Below are 22234 nucleotides of genomic sequence, written 5' to 3' on the forward strand. Positions count from 1 at the left end.
AATTCCATATTTTACAACCGTGACGAGATAACGATAGTAAACATCTTACACCGACCTGACAGATGGGGGGGCTGTCTGTACAGCCCACTGCCAATCTGTTCTGCCAGAGTCTTGTAATTGCTGTCATCAAATGGCATGCTTCCATAGATCAGTGCATAAAGCAGCACTCCGAGGGCCCAGCAATCAACCTGCGGAGGAAAAAAAAAAAATCAGATACTGTGGTCGGTACTAGAACAATGTGGATAACTCAATGCTAAAGCCGGAGCCTGATATTACAAGGAAATGAATCGTTATGGTATTACTTGGCAGAGCCCCACGACTCAACGTGACCGTAACGATGCACCGACGCAACTAGGACTGGTGGATCGTTCGGTCCGTACATCAACGTAGTTGTCACACTTTGCAACAATGTTGAAAATGAATGCAATAATCAGCAGATGTTTCATTTGTTCACAGCGCCTCCGCAGGGGGATTGTAGAATTACACAGTCCTTACTAATAGGAATTGGGCTAAAATGCTTTTTTCACACTTCCGCTATTGGCTGTGAGTTCCCGGACCTGGACTTGGTAGACTCATATATGGCCGGTGCACAGGATCTTGCAGTCCATGGGAATGTCGGATGTGTGTGAATCAGCCCTTACATGAACGGCCGCCACTACACGTGTGAATGAGCCATTATGCCACATGTACACAGGATTTACCTCTGGTCCCTGGTACGGAAGACCCTTGACAATCTCCGGAGACGCATACAGTGGGCTGCCACAGTACGTTTCCAAGACCTGGTTCTTGTAATACAGATTTGAGAGTCCAAAATCTGCAAGCTTAAAAACAGGGGGGGAAAAAAAATGTAAATCCGTTAATTTAAAACTTAAAAAATTTGGAAAATTTGCAACGAAACAAAAAAAAAAAAATATAAAAACATCTCGCCACACCTCTCCACAGGTTGCACTTGGTATTGCAGCTCAATTAAAAATTAAATGGATAGAGCTGAGCTGCAATACCACAGACCACCATTGCACAAGTGTGGCGCTGGTTTTTTTTTTTTAAGATGTAACAGACAATGGTACAGCGTTGTGGAATATGTTAGCAGCAGGAAATGTAGAGTTTATACAACACGAATACTTATGACAATGTCAGAGCGACTATAGCAAGACTAAGAGACGGGAGAATACACAAAGGATCAGGGATTGTTTCCTTGAAAGAGCAATTCCAGGAATGAGAGTGCATCCTGCGATATGTCGGGAAGGGAACGGATCGCTGAAGACAGATCCAATTAAACTTTTTTTTTATCCTGTGCTATAGTAAAACACAGACATTCCCATCATTCTTGTGCGCGGCGTTAAACCTGCCGCACCGTCCATAAAAGGCGCGTGCACCAGCAGGATGTTGGTCGGGGGCGACTTCAGCTTATTTTTAGCCGCCCCGTGAATCTTTCAGATATTTCTTCCTGGTTGCACTCGAGTTTCTTTTTTTTTTTTTTTTGGATACGCACTAAATAGGTTCATTTTTTGGCTCCGGGGCGGTTACTTCGTTCCCACAATCTATCACTGCTAATGGAGCACACGGTCGTTAGGGAGCTGGCAGGGAGTCGGATCAGGGTCCATTAGCGTTCCCGGCTTCTTATAAGTGATTGTCGCATCTGGAGGATGGGAGATTGTGAAGTTTTGGCAGACGTTATGCTTTAGGAGTGTGGGGGGAGGTTATAGGGTCTCCCTGGTTCCTACCAGGCCTTAATCCTTTGTGCAGGACTGGATTGAGGTCGGTAGGGACCCCACATCACACCTTGGGGTTGCAGACTTTACCTGACTCTCATATTAAAAAAAAAAAAATAAAAAAAAAAATGGATGCACATACAGAAAAGTGGGTGGTGGAAGCCCCAAAAGCACGTACCCCCCACTATAATCCACTTCTGATTATACCTCACCTACTACCAACCACGTAGCTGTCTAGGGGCCCTTGGGGAAAGGGGGCCCTAGTAGTAGATATTAAAGGGTTAGTTCCCTTTAGAGTTCAGAGAATATGTTCGGATTCCCTCTTATTCGGCAAGCTATAGGGCTTGCCGAGTAAGCTGCAGAGGGAACCCGGCTTCCTGGATCACGCCGGCTGATCAGCTTATCTGTGCCGCAGCTGCATGTGATGCGGCTGTGTCACAGTCATGACACACGTATGGAGAGCCCAACAAACAGGCGGGAAAACGGGGGGTAGAGAACTGGTGTAATGGTCATAAGGGTAAAAAAAACACCAAGTCCTTCTGTCCTGGGTGGCAAAATTTGGCACCACAATGGGGACCACTTTTGATATTTGCTATGCTATAAAGAGCGCCGGCCCTCCCCAAAAAATCTCCGGTCAATGACTCATTTCCTAGTCATATCTGTGTGTAGGAAAGTCGGACGACCATCGATCAGATCAGTGCCGATTGGGAAGTTTCCGATTCGTCACATTTAGACGTCCTGGTTCTCATGGATTTAGTTTTTCAAGAATGTTTTCTATTTTCCCTTCTTTACCTTTACATTCAGGTTTTCATCCAGGAGGATGTTCTCCAGCTTGATGTCTCTGTGCACAATTCCATTCTGAAAATAATGATATAAAAAAACAGAATTAGCAATAATTTAATCTATAGAGAGTTTCCGTCAAGTGATCGATGCTGAATTAAAAAATATTTTCTGGACTATTAGCGAGTCAATTTATTCCAGAAACAACGCCATACTTGTCCCACAGGCTGTCTCCGGTACGGTAGTTCAGTTCTTGAGCTGAAATACCACAGACAACCTGTGGACAGGGGTGGCGCTGTTTTGGAAAAAAATCAGTCATGTTTGTCTAAGAAAAAAAAAAAAAATTCTGTAAAAACATAATATATCCGAAAGTGTAAAATGTGCCTAGGAAAAAAAACACACACCAGAAACTCTGCAGCGAATGGAGCAACAGTCATCTGTTCTCTATATGGATCAGTTCTATAGAAGGGGTGGAGCAGGGTGCGCATGCACGGCCAATGCTCCATTCTAATGGGAGACTCCAGAGTTCAGTTCTCAGGATAGGTGACAGAGACCCCTTGTCACTCCCATAGACAATGAATAAGCTTCAGAGATACAATCTTAGGTTCCGTGAGACTGACTCGTCGTCAATAGTTATGGTGAGGGTGCACATACGCAACCATCACTCCATTCTAATAGGGTCTCCAGAGCCCTGTACTCGGGGTTTGTGTGAGTGACTCTCTATCACTCCCGTTGAAAATAAATGAGCTTCACATCCACATTATTCAGATCTGTGGGGATAACTCTCCGTAAGTCCCACAGTCAATGAATGGTGCTCTGGTGTGCATGTGCGACCATCACTTCATTCATATAGGGTCTCCAGAGTCTCGTTTTATTGATAGGTGGGAGGGTCTCTCTGTCACTCCCATAGACAATGAATGGATGTCAGAGCCATGTTCTTGGGATCAGAGAGTGTGACAGTTCCAAAGTGAATGAATGGAGCGGTGGTGCAAATAACGGAGCGGTGGTGCAAATAACGGAGCGGTGGTGCACATGCGCGACCATAACTCAATTCAAATGAGGTTTCCAGAGCCTTGTTCTTAGGATAAAGGAAACGACTCTCCACTATTCTCATAGACAATGAATGGACGTTAGATTCATGTTTTTGGGATCAGAGAGTGTGACCATTCCACAGTGAATGAATAGAGCAATGGTGCACATAACGGAGCGGTGGTGCATAAGTGCGACCATAACTCCATTCAAATGGGGTTTCCAGAGCCCTGTTCCTAGGATAAAGTAAATGACCCTCTACTATTCCCATAGACAGTGAAAGGACATCAGAGCCATGTTCTTGGGATCGGAGAGTGTGACAGTCCCACAGTAAATGAATGGAGCGGTGGTGCACATAACTGAGCGGTGGTGAACATGCGCGACCATAACTGCATTCAAATGGGGTTACCAGAGCCCTGTTATCAGGATAAGGGAAATGACTCTTCCCATAGACAATGATTGGACTCCATTCTTAGGATCGGTGGGATTGACTCTTCGCTATTCCCATAGACAATGACTGGAGCGGTGTGGCGCACATCTGAACATTGCTCCAATGGAATGCACGATTCCAGGTCCCCAGATTGGTCGGATTTAGGCGATCAGACACTTTCATGCAGTAAACGTGAACATAGATTTGTTCCCGTTATTACGTTCGGCTGTTCCATAGTAGGTTATAATCGGTGTTAGACGATTTATGAAGAGTGTCAGACATTTTATTATTTCTAGTGCTCACCGCCAGCAGTAATAATGTCCTGATTGAAAGGAGAAGAAGCCGAAATTAAGATCATCTCTCTGGGGATAAAACACAAACTAAAGTAATGTTTCCCTAGACTGCGGCAGGCGGGAGAAGGCAGGGGCGCGATGAGAAAGCTGAAATAAAAATAAAATTCAGAAAAAGTTCGGGATCTGAAAATAAGAGACACTAAATGTAGCAGAGCTTAATAAGTCATTGCTGGTCTGAGATCACTACTGCTCTGCTCTGTCCCTCCACCATGCTTTACAGTGCAGCTCAGTCTGTGCGGATTGGCTTCGGACTATGGGCCCAAGCTCACCAGGACTCGTATACATTATGGCAAGGACAGAACTATTACTAATGTGTAAAGATATGCCGCACGTAGTGTTGAGAGTCGGGAGATGATTCACAGGTAAACAACTAACGATTCAGCAGAACAGCAAAAATAGCAAAAGCCATAAAAAGTGAAATCACTAAGAAAATACATATATTTTTAGAAAGTCCTATCTCAGGTCTTTGGTATAAATGACCAAAGCCGCAAACATCTGAAGAAAGCGCAATCAGCGTCTTCTATATATCATAATAAGGGATCATTTATTAGGAGTCATGAATTATTTTAAGCGGTTTTCCGTCATTTTGTAACATACCATATTCACCTTTCCATTGCCTCCCCCCCCTTTTATCCTAATGTCGACAGTCCCCTGGATCCTTGGTGGTCTCCGCAGCAGCAATGACCTACTATGTATCCACTCTTGACCATGACTTTCTGCACAGATATGCCGCCAGTACAAAAATTGGTTGGCCAACGTGGTCACTTGTTAAATTATGTACCACAATGCTATAACCTATTAAAAAGAACAGTAGGAACACCAATGGGGAATTATTTGAAGTTTTTTTGCTTTTAAAAAAAGCTGGTTGTTTATAAATGTTAAAGAGGATGTCTCACTTGTCATAAATATGTAATTTTTGTCTCCAGGTGTAAATGCTGCTGTTCTCCTGAATGCGGCGCTGTTTTTCTTTTGTTTCTACGCCTCTCTGTCCCTGAGATATGACCCTCTCTTTCCTGGCTAAAATCGAGTCCTTTTAGCTAAGTGGGCGTGGCCCTGACTACTCCATGATTGGACTTGAGGACTACGACCAGTTAGATAAAAAGGCTACATTTATATACAGGTGGTCATATCTCAGCAACGGAGAGGCGGAGGAGCAAGAGAAAGACATCGCCAGATTCAGGATAACAGCACCGTTTACATCAGGCAAAAATGTTTATATATTTATGACAAGTGACACATCCCCTTTAAGGAAAACTAAGATACAAATTGAATATAAAATAATATGTCGGGCCTTTGTGGGTTACAACCTGGTTCTCTGTGTTCTTTAGGGATCAGGCATTATCATTTATAGTGATGGCACAACTTATTTTCAAAGAAAAAGGACTAGATGCTGGGTTTATGGGTAGATGAGGTTTGGGAGGAAGTGTGAGGGGCTAGCTGTAAGGACTTCTTGTGTGGATGGCTACAGTGGCCAGTGGGACTTTGGACATGGACACAAGGTTAGACCAGAAGCTAGGCCCAACTGTAGGATCACCTAGTCTGTCCAGCCTGACTCGACGCCTAAACTCAGCCCAAAAGTACTAACAATCAATTTTTAAGAATCTGTATTAGTGGGCCAGATATTGGGGGGGGGGGAGTCTTGGCCGCCAGTCTTACCCCCCAGTGTGTTCATACTTTATGTATACAGACGATGATTAGTTTCTTCCTGTGGGTGATCTGTGTTATCCCACCTCCGGGCTAATCTCTCTGGAGACAGGACAATCGCAGATTCCTCTCCGGGTGAGTCCTGAAATAAACTCAGTGCAGCAGTCACGGAATATAAATACCCCGGTAGCGTGGCACAGGTACATTGTATAGCCCTGAATCACAGCACAGTACGGTAATTACTCTGAGCGCAGACGCTTTCAGGTTCTGGGAATTTAAAGCGAGACGTAAAGTATCTCGGACATAAAGCAGCCGCCCGATCCGCACGCCTGGATACCAAGAATTAGAGATAAATATACGCGCTCCGCAGCAACAACTAACAGACTGACATCGATCATTGGGATCGGCCGGTAGTAGCTACACGGGAGAGAAATGCCCCCGATCCACAACTGGATGCCCCCCAGATCCAGAAAACAGCATGGAGGCAAACAGCCACCGTGCCCACCACACCCCATTATACTATTACCCTAGAAGCTGTGTGACCATATGTCATAGGAAAACCAAATAAATGAGCCGGACCATAAGCTGGTAAACAAGCACTGCATAAGAGCATGTTCACAGACAAAACCCAAAAACACAAAAAGCAAAAATGAGCATATACCCTGTAGTAAGAAAATAGGTAATAGTAATAGCACATGTAAATAACAGGGGGTACGTAGCTAACACTATTCTGATCATTTAGGATAGAGGCCGTCCACCGCGAGAAGGTGTACCCATCGGGTCGGTCCTATTACGTCTCTACCATTAAAACCTTACTTTTGTGTCAGTCGACCTCAGTGTGATAAGGGCAGAGCGGACTAAGGAAACTACATAGATAAATGAGTGGCTCAGAAAGGGGGAGCCAAACAGAGAACAAGAAACTTCAGCAAAACCAAAGAAATGAGCCGGAGCATGATTTGGTATACGTGCAATGTGTAAGAGCACGGTCACACTGTGGCCATTTCACAGACAATGCTTATGTTATAGCAGCAGCTTAAGTAGTATGTATGCACTATATGGTGGTATTATCATCTGTATAATCTGGTATTATTATGAGTACACTGTATGGTAATATTATGGTTTACACACTATGGCATTGCTATGTGAACACTGCATGGTATTGGATGTACACTGTATTTATTTTACTCAGTTATATAACGGCATTAATTCCACAGTGCTTTACACGATAGGAATATGTGTACACTACATGGTATTGTTATGTGTACACGGTATAGCAATGTTATACTTTCACAATATGTTAATGTAATGTGTTTATTGTACGGTATTATGTGTTCATTATATGGCACTGTTACGTGTTCACTTTACAGCATTGTATTGACTGTACAGCATTGATATATTTTCACTGCTATGTGCTCACAATATGGCACCGTTATGTGCACCCTGTATGGTAACGTTATGTGTTTGCTGTATCGTAGTGTCTTCAGTTCGCTATATGCCGTTCTTATGTAGCACTATATGGCATTGCTATGTGCTGACAGTAATGTGTTGTTTTATAGTCACTGTATGGCATTATTATTTTGCACCGTTGTGTGCTCATTGTATTATATTGTATCCTTTGTGCACTGTGCGGCATTATTATTTGGCACCTTTATGTGTTTACTGTATTATATTGTATCCTTTGTGTACTGTGCGGTATTATTACTTGGCACTGTTTTGTATTATTATTTACAGGTGAAACATGAAGCTTATGGGCCTTAAGGCAAAATCTGTAACTGGATCCTCTGCTATGACATGTCATCTATAATTTTGATATCCATCAATGTGAAAGAAAGGCACCAGGGGTCAGGCAGTTAGGCCCATGTTCTTATTAGCATTATATGGCGCTTTTATATATCAGTAATTAATGCCATTTACATAAGGCCACAATACAGAGATGCAATCTGTCCTCAGATGACTTGTTGGAAGGATGTGGTTTCCATAAATCCAGAAATATATGTAAAAACAGTGATGGTGTTATATAGCATACAACCTGCTGCTCTCTTCCACCACCTTGCTTTACCCTGCAGCCCTGCCTTCAGTCTGTTAGCACAAGCCCACCGTAAAGTCAGTTCATAAAAAGCTGATTTCTTTACAGTATAGGAGGAATGATTATAAAATGCAAGCATCTAACCCGTCAGGGAATAGGTCTCCATGCTGACTGTTTCCCCAGCGGCCAGTGCACCTGTCAGGTATGTGCTCCAGGCAGGACTAAACATGAAATATTTTGACAAGTTTGGAAACTGCTGCATGTATCTGATTGTGTTTACCTTGTGGCAGTAGTGAACAGCGGAGACAATCTGTCTGAAGAACCTGCGGGCGTCGCTCTCCGGGAGCTGGTGCTTGTTATTTATGAAGTCATACAATTCTCCGCTGCTGGCGTACTCCATGACGATGACAATCTTATCTGGGCTCTCAAACACTGAAAAAAAAAGCGTCTTCACATTATTCCCACATGCTGCTGCTCCTTCTCCCCTCTCACAGCATACAGTCCCAGAGTCAAGCACAGGGAAACTGAAGCTGCATCTCCCTCCTCTCCCCTCTTATTCCTATTTTCATTTACAATGACATATTAGTGAACTGCTACATTTACAAATGTCTAATACAATAATATGGCTTCCCACAAGGTGAATCTATAATAACATGTAAATGTACAGAGGTTTAATTAATTTTCGAGACAACCAGTCACAGCTTTAAGAACTTATTAAAAAGAATATATCCAACCTGACACTTAGTGATTTAATAGCCGTGTATGGTACATCCACCCTACCCGACAGTCTGGTTTGGCCATGATAGACTGTGAAATGAAATTATACACGTCCTCCCTGTTATTATCTGTCCCTGCTGTTAAAATTTGTCATGGTCTTATTGTGTCTAGGATGAGAGCATGTTCCTGGTCACGCTCCTACAATAGTAACTGCCAGTGATAAAACCATCGTCTGACACTTACAGGCTGCAAAGTACTAAGGAAATATGGAAGGTCCTTCTATTAACTAATAATGAAGAATAGAAAGCTTCACTTATGTCTGAGAAGTATTTATTATAATAAGATTCTTATACATAGGAAGCCGTATTATAGCAGTTATATTCTTGTACATAGGGGGCAGTATTATAGTAGTTATATTCTTGTACATAGGGGCAGTATTATAGTAGTTATATTCTTGTACATAGGGGGCAGTATTATAGTAGTTATATTCTTGTACATAGAGGCAGTATTATAGTAGTTATATTCTTGTACATAGAGGCAGTATTATAGTAGTTATATTCTTGTACATAGAGGCAGTATTATAGTAGTTATATTCTTGTACATAGGAGCAGTATTATAGTAGTTATATTCTTGTACATAGAGGCAGTATTATAGTAGTTATATTCTTGTACATAGGGGCAGTATTATAGTAGTTATATTCTTGTACATAGGGGGCAGTATTATAGTAGTTACATTCTTGTACATAGGGGGCAGTATTATAGTAGTTATATTCTTGTACATAGGAGCAGTATTATAGTAGTTATATTCTTGTACATAGAGGCAGTATTATAGTAGTTATATTCTTGTACACAGGGTCAGTATTATAGCAGTTATATTCTTGTACACAGGGTCAGTATTATAGCAGTTATATTCTTGTACATAGGAGGCAGTATTATAGTAGTTATGTTCTTGTACATAGGTGGCAGTATTATAGTAGTTATATTCTTGTACATAGGGGGCAGTATTATAGCAGTTATATTCTTGTACATAGAGGCAGTATTATAGTAGTTATATTCTTGTACACAGGGTCAGTATTATAGCAGTTATATTCTTGTACATAGGGGGCAGTATTATAGCAGTTATATTCTTGTACATAGGAGCAGTATTATAGTAGTTATATTCTTGTACATAGGGGGCAGTATTATAGTAGTTATATTCTTGTACATAGGAGCAGTATTATAGTAGTTATATTCTTGTGCATAGGAGCAGTATTATAGTAGTTATATTCTTGTGCATAGGAGCAGTATTATAGTAGTTATATTCTTGTACATACGGGGCAGTATTATAGTAGTTATATTCTTGTACATAGGGGGTAGTATTATAGTAGTTATATTCTTGTACATAAGGGCAGTATTATAGTAGTTAAATTCTTGTACACAGGGGCAGTATTATAGTAGTTATATTCTTGTATATAGGAGCAATATTATAGTAGTTATATTCTTGTACATAGGGGCAGTATTATAGTAGTTATATTCTTGTACATGGGGAGCAGTATTATAGTAGTTATAGTCTTTTACATATTAGCAGTATTATAGTAGTTACTGTATATTCTGGTATATAGGGGCAGTATTATAGTAGTTCTTGTATTATATTAGTCAGTAGCTGCAGTATATCTATTGCAGTTATACACTTGTGTATCTGAATCCCTTTCCCATCTACACTGCTGATTATGTCTTACATGGATGACAAGGCCTTTGAACCCCTCAGACACCGAGCACCGGATGCAGCTGGGTCCTCAGCACCCCACAGATGTTCTGTACAGATACTGAACCAGCAGGGGCTTTAGATATGAGGATCTGATAAAAGGAAACTAGTAAATGTTGAATGCAGCTCTGGATGAGACTAGAGCGCTGCAACTCAAGTTTAGTGAAAGTCAAATAAAGTACGGTAAACTTTTTATGAAGCTTCTCAAAAAATCATTAGAAAGTCAAATAATTCTCGTTTGTGTCTATAGGAATGAATCGTTCCTTTCATGGCAGACCTAAGTCTCTATGAACAATTAAGCTAATAACCCCAATAACTGGAGGGATGTGCGCTGCCCGGGGAATCCTCCGCCTCTGACGCACTTATAAGCCCCAGGCCATTGCTAACCTTCGAAGACCTGTATGATGTGCTCGTGTTTCAGCAGCGCTGTGATCTCAATCTCTCGCTGAAGATGGACCCGGTCCAGCTCATCTGTGATCTTGTCTTTCTGAATGGATTTCACAGCAACCTAAAAAAAACAAACAAGCGGTATAAGGTATTTAACCAGATGGCGGTATTAATTTTCAGTCAATTGCATTGCTAATTTATAATGATATTCTTTATTATAGATTTTTCCTAATAAGAATAAGTTTCTCATTTTAAGATCTTTGCTTGCTGGAAACATTTTTTTTATTATGTTTTTCTTATAATGCACTATCATCCCACACACCTTATCAGCACGGTCCCCATTGTTGCTCACAAATCTGGATTCCCTATCAGTATGTCTTTGGAATGTGGGAGTAAACTTGAGAACCCGGAGGAAACCCACGCAAACACGGGGAGAACATGCAAACTCCTTGCAGATGTTGTCCTTGGTGGGATTTGAACCCAGGACTCCAGCGCTGCAAGGCTACAGTGTTAACCACTGAGCCACCATACTGCCCTATATTTGCATATAGAGACTGAAAACTACCCTTGAGTAGCCCTGTGCACACTGCTAGGAGTTTGCAACACTTGCAACCTGTCTAGACAATCCTCTGTAGACTTAGGGTGTGTGCACACTTTGCGGATTCTGCTGCGGATCCGCAGCAGATTCTCCAGCGGTGTACAGTACCATTATATTCAATGTAAAATAAACGCAGTGCACATGCTGCGGAATTTTCCGCGCAGATTTGCTGCGGTTTTGAATTCGCAGCATGTCAATTCTTTGTGCGGATTCCGCAGCGTTTTTACACCCATTCCATTATAGAAATCCCTAAGTGTAAAAACGTAGGTGAAATCTGCACAAAAATTGCAGAAAATCATACGAACAGTATGGGGTGATCTCGGCTGCACGTTTTTTCCTTTTTTTTTTTTAATTTACAGTCACTGACAGCAAGCAGAGATATTATATATGGTGAAGAACTGAAATTCATAGTATATCAGACTGCTGCTACAATGTTGAAGACATGGATGTGAGTTTTATTAGTTGCTCCTCTTATAATAATGCTGTTCTGTAATAAACTCCTGACGCCGTTTACAAGCACGAAAAAGCAGCGATATGTTCAGACTCCGAGCCACGAACATTCAGGTTCTGCAGATACAATATTATTCCAGACCACAAGACCGGAGAGTTACATAATCACCTAGGAGTCTGGCCCTGGTCTAATATTACCCTCATTTCACAATCTCTGCCCAGTCACAAGGTTCTTGCAAACAGCAACGGCCCAGTAAACACCAGGACACAGCACTGGGAGAGTAAACACCAGTACATAGCACCGAACCAGTAATCACCAGTATACAGCACTGGGAGAGTAAACACCAGGACACAGCACTGGGAGAGTAAACACCAGGACACAGCACCGGCCCAGTAATCACCAGTATACAGCACTGGGAGAGTAAACACCAGTACATAGCACCGGCCCAGTAATCACCAGTATACAGCAATGGGAGAGTAAACACCAGTACATAGCACCGGCCCAGTAATCACCAGTATACAGCAATGGGAGAGTAAACACCAGTAGACAGCACCAGCGCAGTAATCACCAGAACACAGCACCGGCCCAGTAATCACCAGTACACAGCACCAGCCCAGTAATCACCAGTACACAGCACCAGCCCAGTAATCACCAGTACACAGCACCAGTACACAGCACCGGCCCAGTAATCACCAGTACACAGAACCATCCCAGTAATCACCAGTACACAGCACCAGCCCAGTAATCACCAGTACACAGCACCAGCCCAGTAATCACCAGTACACAGCACCAGCCCATTAATCGCCAGTATACAGCACTGGGAGAGTAAACACCAGTACATAGCACCGAACCAGTAATCACCAGTATACAGCACTGGGAGAGTAAACACCAGGACACAGCACTGGGAGAGTAAACACCAGGACACAGCACCGGCCCAGTAATCACCAGTATACAGCACTGGGAGAGTAAACACCAGTACATAGCACCGGCCCAGTAATCACCAGTATACAGCAATGGGAGAGTAAACACCAGTACATAGCACCGGCCCAGTAATCACCAGTATACAGCAATGGGAGAGTAAACACCAGTAGACAGCACCAGCGCAGTAATCACCAGAACACAGCACCGGCCCAGTAATCACCAGTACACAGCACTGGGAGAGTAAACACCAGAACACGACACCAGCCCAGTAATCACCAGTACACAGCACCAGCCCAGTAATCACGAGTACACAGCACCGGCCCAGTAATCACCAGTACACAGCACCAGCCCATTAATCACCAGTACACAGCACCAGCCCAGTAATCACGAGTACGCAGCACCGGCCCAGTAATCACCAGTACACAGCACCAGCCCAGTAATCACCAGTACACAGCACCAGCCCATTAATCGCCAGTATACAGCACTGGGAGAGTAAACACCAGTACACAGCACTGGGAGAGTAAACACCAGTAGACAGCACCAGCCCATTAATCGCCAGTACACAGCACCAGCCCAGTAATCACCAGTACACAGCACCAGCCCAGTAATCACCAGTACACAGCACCAGCTCAGTAATCACCAGTACACAGCACCGGCCCAGTAATCACCAGTACACAGAACCATCCCAGTAATCACCAGTACACAGCACCAGCCCAGTAATCACCAGTACACAGCACCAGCCCAGTAATCACCAGTACACAGCACCAGCCCATTAATCGCCAGTATACAGCACTGGGAGAGTAAACACCAGTACATAGCACCGAACCAGTAATCACCAGTATACAGCACTGGGAGAGTAAACACCAGTACACAGCACTGGGAGAGTAAACACCAGTAGACAGCACTAGCCCAGTAATCACCAGTACACAGCACCGGCCCAGTAATCACCAGTACACAGCACCGGCCCAGTAATCACTAGTACACAGCCCCGGCCCAGTAATCACCAGTACACAGCACCAGCCCATTAATCACCAGTACACAGAACCATCCCAGTAATCACCAGTACACAGAACCATTCCAGTAATCACCAGTACACAGCCCCGGCCCAGTAATCACCAGTACACAGCCCCGGCCCAGTAATCACCAGTACACAGCCCCGGCCCAGTAATCACCAGTACACAGCCCCGGCCCAGTAATCACCAGTACACAGCCCCGGCCCAGTAATCACCAGTACACAGCCCCGGCCCAGTAATCACCAGTACACAGCCCTGGCCCAGTAATCATCAGTACACAGCCCTGGCCCAGTAATCACCAGTACACAGCCCTGGCCCAGTAATCAGCAGTACACAGCCTGGCCCAGTAATCACCAGTACACAGCCCCGGCCCAGTAATCACCAGTACACAGCCCCGGCCCAGTAATCACCAGTACACAGCCCCGGCCCAGTAATCACCAGTACACAGCACTGGGAGAGTAATCACCAGTACACATCCCCGGCCTAGTAATCACCAGTACACAGCCCTGGCCCAGTAATCAGCAGTACACAGCCCTGGCCCAGTAATCAGCAGTACACAGCCTGGCCCAGTAATCACCAGTACACAGCCCCGGCCCAGTAATCACCAGTACACAGCACTGGGAGAGTAATCACCAGTACACAGCCCCGGCCTAGTAATCACCAGTACACAGCCCTGGCCCAGTAATCACCAGTACACAGCCCTGGCCCAGTAATCAGCAGTACACAGCCTGGCCCAGTAATCACCAGTACACAGCCCCGGCCCAGTAATCACCAGTACACAGCCCCGGCCCAGTAATCACCAGTACACAGCACTGGGAGAGTAATCACCAGTACACAGCCCCGGCCTAGTAATCACCAGTACACAGCCCCGGCACAGTAATCATCAGTACACAGCCCCGGTCCAGTAATTACCAGTACACAGCCCCGGCCCAGTAATCACCAGTACAGTAATCACCAGCACACAACACCATCCCAGTAAACACCAGTACACAGCCAGGATTACAAGTCATATTTAAAGGAACCAGTCTGGATGATTTTACTACTGACACTTAGCAGCATGACTGTATAGATCCTTGTAGCACAATAAAAATGTCTTGTAGTATTCCTATGGGCCAACGATGAGAAAACGAGTTTTGCATTTAGCAGAGCTGCGGAGGGCTGCGGACGTCCTCCGTGAAGCTCCGCCCATTGCCACACCTCCTCCGGTCAGCTCCGCCTACGTCCGCATGCGGCCTGCATACCTATCTTTAACATTGGGTACGCAGGCCGTGCGGATGTATGCGGATGTGTCCGCATGAGTAGTTTTGACGATGCGGAGAAAAAACAAATTCCAACACGTTGCGTTGAACGCGGGTCGCCGCATCGTCAAAATGACACATGCGGACGCATCCGCATACATCCGCACAGCCTGCGTACTCAATAAAGATAGGTACGCAGGTCGCATGCGGATGGGTCGCCCTCGCACACCCAGGGCAGCGGGGTACTCGGTACCGGGCCGGTGTCAAGGCGGGAATGTGTCACAGCAGCGGTGACCCGGTCCATGGCCCTGGGCGCCCAATATCAATGGCGGTGATGTTAGTGGTGTTAAAATTTATTAGAATAGTTTGTGACGCCACCCGTGGTGTTTGGCAAGTAAGATGGTAAGCCAATGCTGCATACAGATCCGCTGGGACTGATGGCGTGGTGCAGCAGAGATGGTATAGCTCCCCACAGGTGGAGCTGTAGTCCCAGGGCAGTGTAGGTGCAATGGATGAGGAGACGTGCAGAATGGTATAGATGCTGGTACCCAGGGGTAGCGGTGCTGGAATAACTGGAGGACACCAGAGTATGCGGTTCCAAAGCTTTACTCACTGTTTGCAGTTCACACAACTGCCTGCCTCCGTACTGTGTTCTCCAGGTCAGGGCTCCAGCCAACCTCCAGGCAGGATAGGATTCTCCCCTCCACACTCCGCCAATATGTACCTTCACTGAACGACTCCTCCAATGCGCCTTTAGGTGCGAAGCACTCCAGTACTTAGTTACCCTGGAATGCCTCTCTCTAGGTGTTCCTAGTCTTTACTTGTATGACAGACAGCTGTAGCCTGCTCGGGGACTCCTCACTATGTCCCAGCTCTCTATTCAGTTGCTGTTGTGTCCCAAGTCTATGATGGGAGTAAGGCGTTAGCGGCTCACTACTCCTCCGGTGTCTGTTGCCGGACATAAAGATCCAATCAACCTCGGGGACCGGGCCCCGGCCTTTGCGCTCTCTGGACTGGAAGGGTTCTCTATCTTTCTTCAACCTGCTTCCCACCGTCCTTCTATTCTCCTTTGTTCCGATCTGTTCTCTCTCTCTCTTATGGAAGGTTAGGTTATCAATCTTATCAGTCTCTCTCTGGTCTTTCTCGTGCCAGCAGCCCAGATCACTGGGACCTGCTGCAGCACGTCCCTCAGACACCCATCTTCTCTCTTCTCTAACCAACTAACTACTAACTCTCACTCTTCCCTCTCTTTTATATCTAACTCCACCCGCCTCCTAGCACCTCTCGTGTTACGAAGCCAGGGACCACAAAAGGCACCCTATGACCTTTCCAGCATAAAGCATGGATGGGTCCCTGCTGAACTATCCTGTGTGTGGGGTGCAGGTGTTGGAATGCGGAAAGGAGTTCCCAGCCTACCTGGATGGTGGGGTACCACACCTTAGGAGAAGGTGCAGTACCTCTGTGGCAACTAAAGCCTCAGGGGCGCCACACGGACATAGGCGGAGCTGACCGGAGGAGGTGCGGCAATGGGTGGAGCTTCACGGAGGACGTCCGCAGCCCTGTGCAGCTCTGCCAAACGCAAATGTGAAGCCGGCCTAAACATGTGTGTTTTTCAGTAGGACGACCTGCAGGACAATCCGACCATCTTTTGTCCTGAAGCATTTCTTTTTTTGTCTGTGTTTTCTGACTGCATATCAATGTTAAAGACCCCCCTTTAAAGGTGGTCGGTCTACAAGGCAAGGAGTGCAGCGCTTACAAGCTCTTTGCTATAGCGTTTCCAAGCGCTGCTATAAAGCTGGATCCGGCCAATGTCAGTGCCGTTGTCCTGTAGAAGCAAATCTGCCTCTGCTTGCAACAAGGTAGAGATTACAGTTCGGATCAGCAGCTCAACTATTCCGCTTTTTCGAAACAAATCAGTATCTGCACAATTCTCTGCGCAATTGCTACAATGTAGCAGTTTGGGGTCCCTCTACATAGGTGCTGGGCCGCACCCTCGTCCCAGTAAGATCCGTCCACTTTTCAAAAAGTTGCCAAAACTTGCGGAAATACATCAAAAGTCGCCATTTTTTGCACAACTACAAGATGGGCAAAAATTTGCAACTTTTCTACCCCAGTTTTCTGGCAATCAACCTAAACATGGAAAATGCCCCTTTAAGAAGAATGGCTGGTTGTCCCTCTCTCACAGCTGCAGTGTTGTCACATAACCCGGGCACCGGAGCGTTTGACTTCAGCCTTATGTTTACTTGTCGCTCTCTTATTCTCTTTGATACACGGCCATGTTTAAAGCGACTTCCTTCCTCATTAGCGTTGGCACCGTGTTTCTTGCATAGTGCGTCACAGGCAAAGAATCAGACTAAATAGACCGGTGCATAAATATACACCCCCCCCCCGAAGCTGGGTATGAGCCACCCATAGCAGCTGCCCACAAACACACGATTGCCAATTATGCCACACAGACCATCTCCAACTGTTGCAAAACTAGTTTTTCCGATGCCGTGACTACTTGTTGCTATCGGGGCATGCTGGGAGTTGTAGTTTTCCAAGTTTGAGAGCAATGCTCTATGTGACAGGGTAATTCCCAACCTATACTTAGGGTAGATGGACAACAGATTCAATAGATCTTGCCATCATCCAATTGTCTCTCCATTAATCTGACCACATCATTGCCCCAAATCTTAAGTTTGGGGTCATTTTTATGTCAGACATCCTAATTGGCGAATTCAGGGTTAATAGATCGGGGTCTTTTATTCAGGGACCTTATTTTTGGGCCACAGCAGAGAACGGTCACAAAGAGCATCTCTCACTCTGGAGGACATGTCCATTGTACATAATGTAGAAAATGTTATGGACACAGTGTAATACTTCATTTCTCCTGTAGAGGTGCTGCAGGCAAATTAAACACTTTATGCCAGGTTTCCTCAGAGCCGATCACTGGTGACTTTCTAAGTTACTCTTGTCGAGTGAGTCTTAGGGATTCTCTGAAGTGGAGGACCCCTTTAGAACTAGTAATAAAAATGTAAAATGGTGACGGATAACGAGTCCATATTTAATAGTAGAATAATAGAATGGGTGGTGATTGTCTGTTGTCGGATCGGTCATGTAAAATGGTCTAATACTCACAGCGCCACCTGTGGGCGTCCTCCATGTGTGCAGCCGTCTTGTGGGACGTCTGCTGGAAGGACAGATGTTCTTATGGTGATCAATGAGCCCGGAAGCCTTTATCTATCAGACAAGTCAGCAGCTTCCAGAAAACACGTAACCACATCATCCTACAACACGTGTGTGCGTGGCGTCACTGAGGCCAAGTGATAAGAGGCGCAGAAACTCCGCAGGATTCCCATCTCACACATAAGGAATTCAGGACTAAAAAAGGCACAAAACTCCGGACCCCTCATAATCTGGAAACTATTCTACACTATCACATCACCGGGAATCACCGCTCCGGACATTTCCCAACATCCCAGAGTCATAGTGTACTGTAAAGTGTGTACATAGTGACCTTACCAGCAGAATAGTGAGTGCAGCTCTGGAGTATAATACAGGATGTAACTCAGGATCAGTAATGTAATGTATGTACACAGTGACTGCACCAGCAGAATAGTCAGTGCAGCTCTGGAGTATAATACAGGAGGTAACTCAGGATCAGTAATGTAATGTATGTACACAGTGACTGCACCAGCAGAATAGCGAGTGCAGCTCTGGAGTATGATACAGGATATAACTCAGGATCAGTAATGTAATGTATGTACACAGTGACTGCACCAGCAGAATAGTGAGTGCAGCTCTGGGGTATAATACAGGATATAACTCAGGATCAGTAATGTAATGTATGTACACAGTGACTACACCAGCAGAATAGTGAGTGCAGCTCTGGGATAAAATACAGAATGTAGCTCAGGATCAGTAATGTAATGTATGTACACAGTGACTGCACCAGAGAAAACAAAAAGCAAAAAACACAAATATCCTGAACTAAAAAGTAAAAAATATATACTGCAAATAATGCATAAAGGTAATAATAATAAGGGTATTTAGTAAACATAATTTTGATCAAAATAATGTACAAGCCATCCAGCAGAATTGCGAGTGCAGCTCTGGAGTATAATACAGGATGTAACTCAGGATCAGTAATGTAATGTATGTACACAGTGACTGCACCAGCAGAATAGTGAGTGCAGCTCTGGAGTATAATACAGGAGGTAACTCAGGATCAGTAATGTAATGTATGTACACAGTGACTGCACCAGCAGAATAGTGAGTGCAGCTCTGTGGTATAATACAGGATGTAACTCAGGATCAGTAATGTATGTACACAGTGACTGCACCAGCAGAATAGTGAGTGCAGCTCTGGGGTATAATACAGGATGTAACTCAGGATCAGTAATGTAATGTATGTACACAGTGACTGCACCAGCAGAATAGTGAGTGCAGCTCTGGGGTATAATACAGGATGTAACTCAGGATCAGTAATGTATGTACACAGTGACTGCACCAGCAGAATAGTGAGTGCAGCTCTGGGGTATAATACAGGATGTAACTCAGGATCAGTAATGTAATGTATGTACACAGTGACTGCACCAGCAGAATAGCGAGTGCAGCTCTGGGGTATAATACAGGATGTAACTCAGGATCAGTAATGTATGTACACAGTGACTGCACCAGCAGAATAGTGAGTGCAGCTCTGGGGTATAATACAGGATGTAATTCAGGATCAGTAATGTATGTACACAGTGACTGCACCAGCAGAATAGTGAGTGCAGCTCTGGAGTATAATACAGGATGTAACTCAGGATCAGTAATGTATGTACACAGTGACTGCACCAGCAGAATAGTGAGTGCAGCTCTGGGGTATAATACAGGATGTAACTCAGGATCAGTAATGTAATGTATGTACACAGTGACTGCACCAGCAGAATAGTGAGTGCAGCTCTGGGGTATAATACAGGATGTAACTCAGGATCAGTAATGTATGTACACAGTGACTGCACCAGCAGAATAGTGAGTGCAGCTCTGGGGTATAATACAGGATGTAACTCAGGATCAGTAATGTAATGTATGTACACAGTGACTGCACCAGCAGAATAGCGAGTGCAGCTCTGGGGTATAATACAGGATGTAACTCAGGATCAGTAATGTATGTACACAGTGACTGCACCAGCAGAATAGTGAGTGCAGCTCTGGGGTATAATACAGGATGTAATTCAGGATCAGTAATGTATGTACACAGTGACTGCACCAGCAGAATAGTGAGTGCAGCTCTGGAGTATAATACAGGATGTAACTCAGGATCAGTAATGTAATGTATGTACACAGTGACTGCACCAGCAGAATAGTGAGTGCAGCTCTGCGGTATAATACAGGATGTAACTCAGGATCAGTAATGTATGTACACAGTGACTGCACCAGCAGAATAGTGAGTGCAGCTCTGGAGTATAATACAGGATGTAACTCAGGATCAGTAATGTAATGTATGTACACAGTGACTGCACCAGCAGAATAGTGAGTGCAGCTCTGGACACACCCCAGAAGAGGAGGAGCGTCGCAGCTGAGCCTCTGCAGGCTGGGGTTTTGCTAAGCTCCTGGGAAGGGAGGTTTTTTTTTCCTGCAAGGACTTTCCATCTGCCCCCTTCCCAGGAAAGAGGACTCTACCTGGGACTGAGCGCCGGGGCTGTGCCCCTGGCTCCCACCCTCCGGCAAGCCAGCTGGGGGTGGGGGGCCTCATCCACCACCAGGAGGCCCAAGGCACAGCCAGCCAGTCCCAGGGATGGGGAAAAAGCGGACACCAGGGGGCCGCAAGGCTCCAGGGTCCGGGACCCCTGAAGTGAAGGCTGTGGCGGGCCCTTCCCCCGGAGGTGCAGCAGCCGGCAGAGGTGAGGCGGGGCCCCCCCTTAACATCTGGGGCTCAAAGGCTGCGGGAGAGCCGGCTACCACCTACGTCTCCCGCATCCATGCCCACCTCTCCGAATATGAGGAGGCCGGGAAGCAGCTGAGGAGACTTCGGGGGGAGTTGGAGGGAGCCAGGATAATATCTAAAAACAGGCTCCGTACCTCAAAGAAAGCGGAGGTCGCCGCCACAGTCCAGCGGCTGGAAGAGGAGATTCGGGCCCTGGAGGGCCGGCGAAGTGTCATCATGGCTGGCAGCGGACCCTTCCAGGAGAAGCTGCGGAAAGAGGACCGGTTCAGGGCCATGGCCGGTGGGTCTCCTGGGGGGTCAGGAGGCCCCACCCAGGTGGAGGAAAGTGAGAAGGAAGAGCAAGATGGCGCCCACGCTACACCCGGGCCGCCTCCACCTGAAGACCTGACGGACACCAGCGTGAGCCAGGTAACATACAGCGGGATAGCCTCTGAGCAATTGGCCCTCCCGCTGGACTCCAGTAACGCGGAGGAAAGCAGGAGCGAGGGGGAGGATGGAGGGAGTAGGAGTAATACAGAGGGGGGCTGCCTCATCCTCAGGCAAGTGCGGCAGATGGAATCCCCAGCACGGTTTGGCACGCTGTTGTTTGGGGATGAAGTCTGCCCAGAGGATGAGGCAACCGGGAAGAGGAGAAACAGGAGGCGCAGGCGTAAGGCCTCTGAAGGCGTGGAGGAACAACTGGTTTTTGCTCCTCTTCCCGGGGCCCCTCTGTCCCGCTGTGTGGAACCCGCTACCCACCCCGGCTCGGGCCCTGTGGTGGGTCTGCAGCGAGGGAGCAGGGAGAGAGATGACTGTTGTGACCTGACTGTCGCATCTGGTGACAGTTCAGACCAGGGCAGCGACATGGAGGTCGGTGCTGGTTGTGGTGGTGGTGTCCAGGCTCAGCCCTCGGTGGCAGGGGGGGCTGGCCTGGCACCAGGTAAAGTTGGTACAGCCAGGGCCGCACCTCCTGGGGCTTCTGGACCCCCCACGTATGGATCCGCTAAGTCTGGATCGCTAGTGGGGGTCCAGAAGTCTAGGAAGGGCGAACAAAAAATCAAACAACAACTGAAGCGGTGCAGGGAGCTGGTCACTCCCATGGCGGCGCCCGTGGTAAGAGCGGGGTCTCTGGCACGTCGACCCAAAAGGGGGTCCGTGCGGGGGGCTCCGCCGCCACTGGGCGACGAGGGGGAGTGGCCGGCCCTGCCCGTGGCAAGTGGTGGGCACAGAGTGGCGGCGGTGGTCTGCGAGGGGGGCGGGGCCTCCCCGAGTGTTGCCCGGCCTGCAAAGGCTGTGGCA

At 46.2% G+C, this 22234-nt stretch overlaps 1 protein-coding gene across 5 annotated transcripts in view; it reads right to left on the minus strand.

Annotated features, from left to right (window-relative positions):
* The window catches only part of LOC141084741 (NUAK family SNF1-like kinase 1), a 41514-nt gene that overhangs the window by 2872 nt on the left and 16408 nt on the right, over positions 1 to 22234 (minus strand). For 2 of the 5 annotated variants that reach the window (XM_073569631.1, XM_073569634.1), the window contains exons 2-6: positions 10822 to 10942; positions 8255 to 8406; positions 2505 to 2570; positions 702 to 821; positions 56 to 188 (exon numbers count right to left, since the gene is read on the minus strand). In XM_073569631.1, coding sequence (XP_073425732.1) covers positions 56 to 188; positions 702 to 821; positions 2505 to 2570; positions 8255 to 8406; positions 10822 to 10942 — 592 coding nt within the window. Of the gene's footprint in view, positions 1 to 55; positions 189 to 701; positions 822 to 2504; positions 2571 to 8254; positions 8407 to 10821; positions 10943 to 14851; positions 14986 to 21090; positions 21350 to 22234 lie in introns of those variants that run through there. The other 3 variants (XM_073569632.1, XM_073569630.1, XM_073569633.1) reach the window with 3 other exon arrangements.

Source organism: Dendrobates tinctorius, unplaced genomic scaffold, assembly GCF_039654945.1.
Source record: "Dendrobates tinctorius isolate UK_male_01 unplaced genomic scaffold, ASM3965494v1 ptg000027l, whole genome shotgun sequence".
Lineage (NCBI taxonomy): Eukaryota > Metazoa > Chordata > Amphibia > Anura > Dendrobatidae > Dendrobates > Dendrobates tinctorius.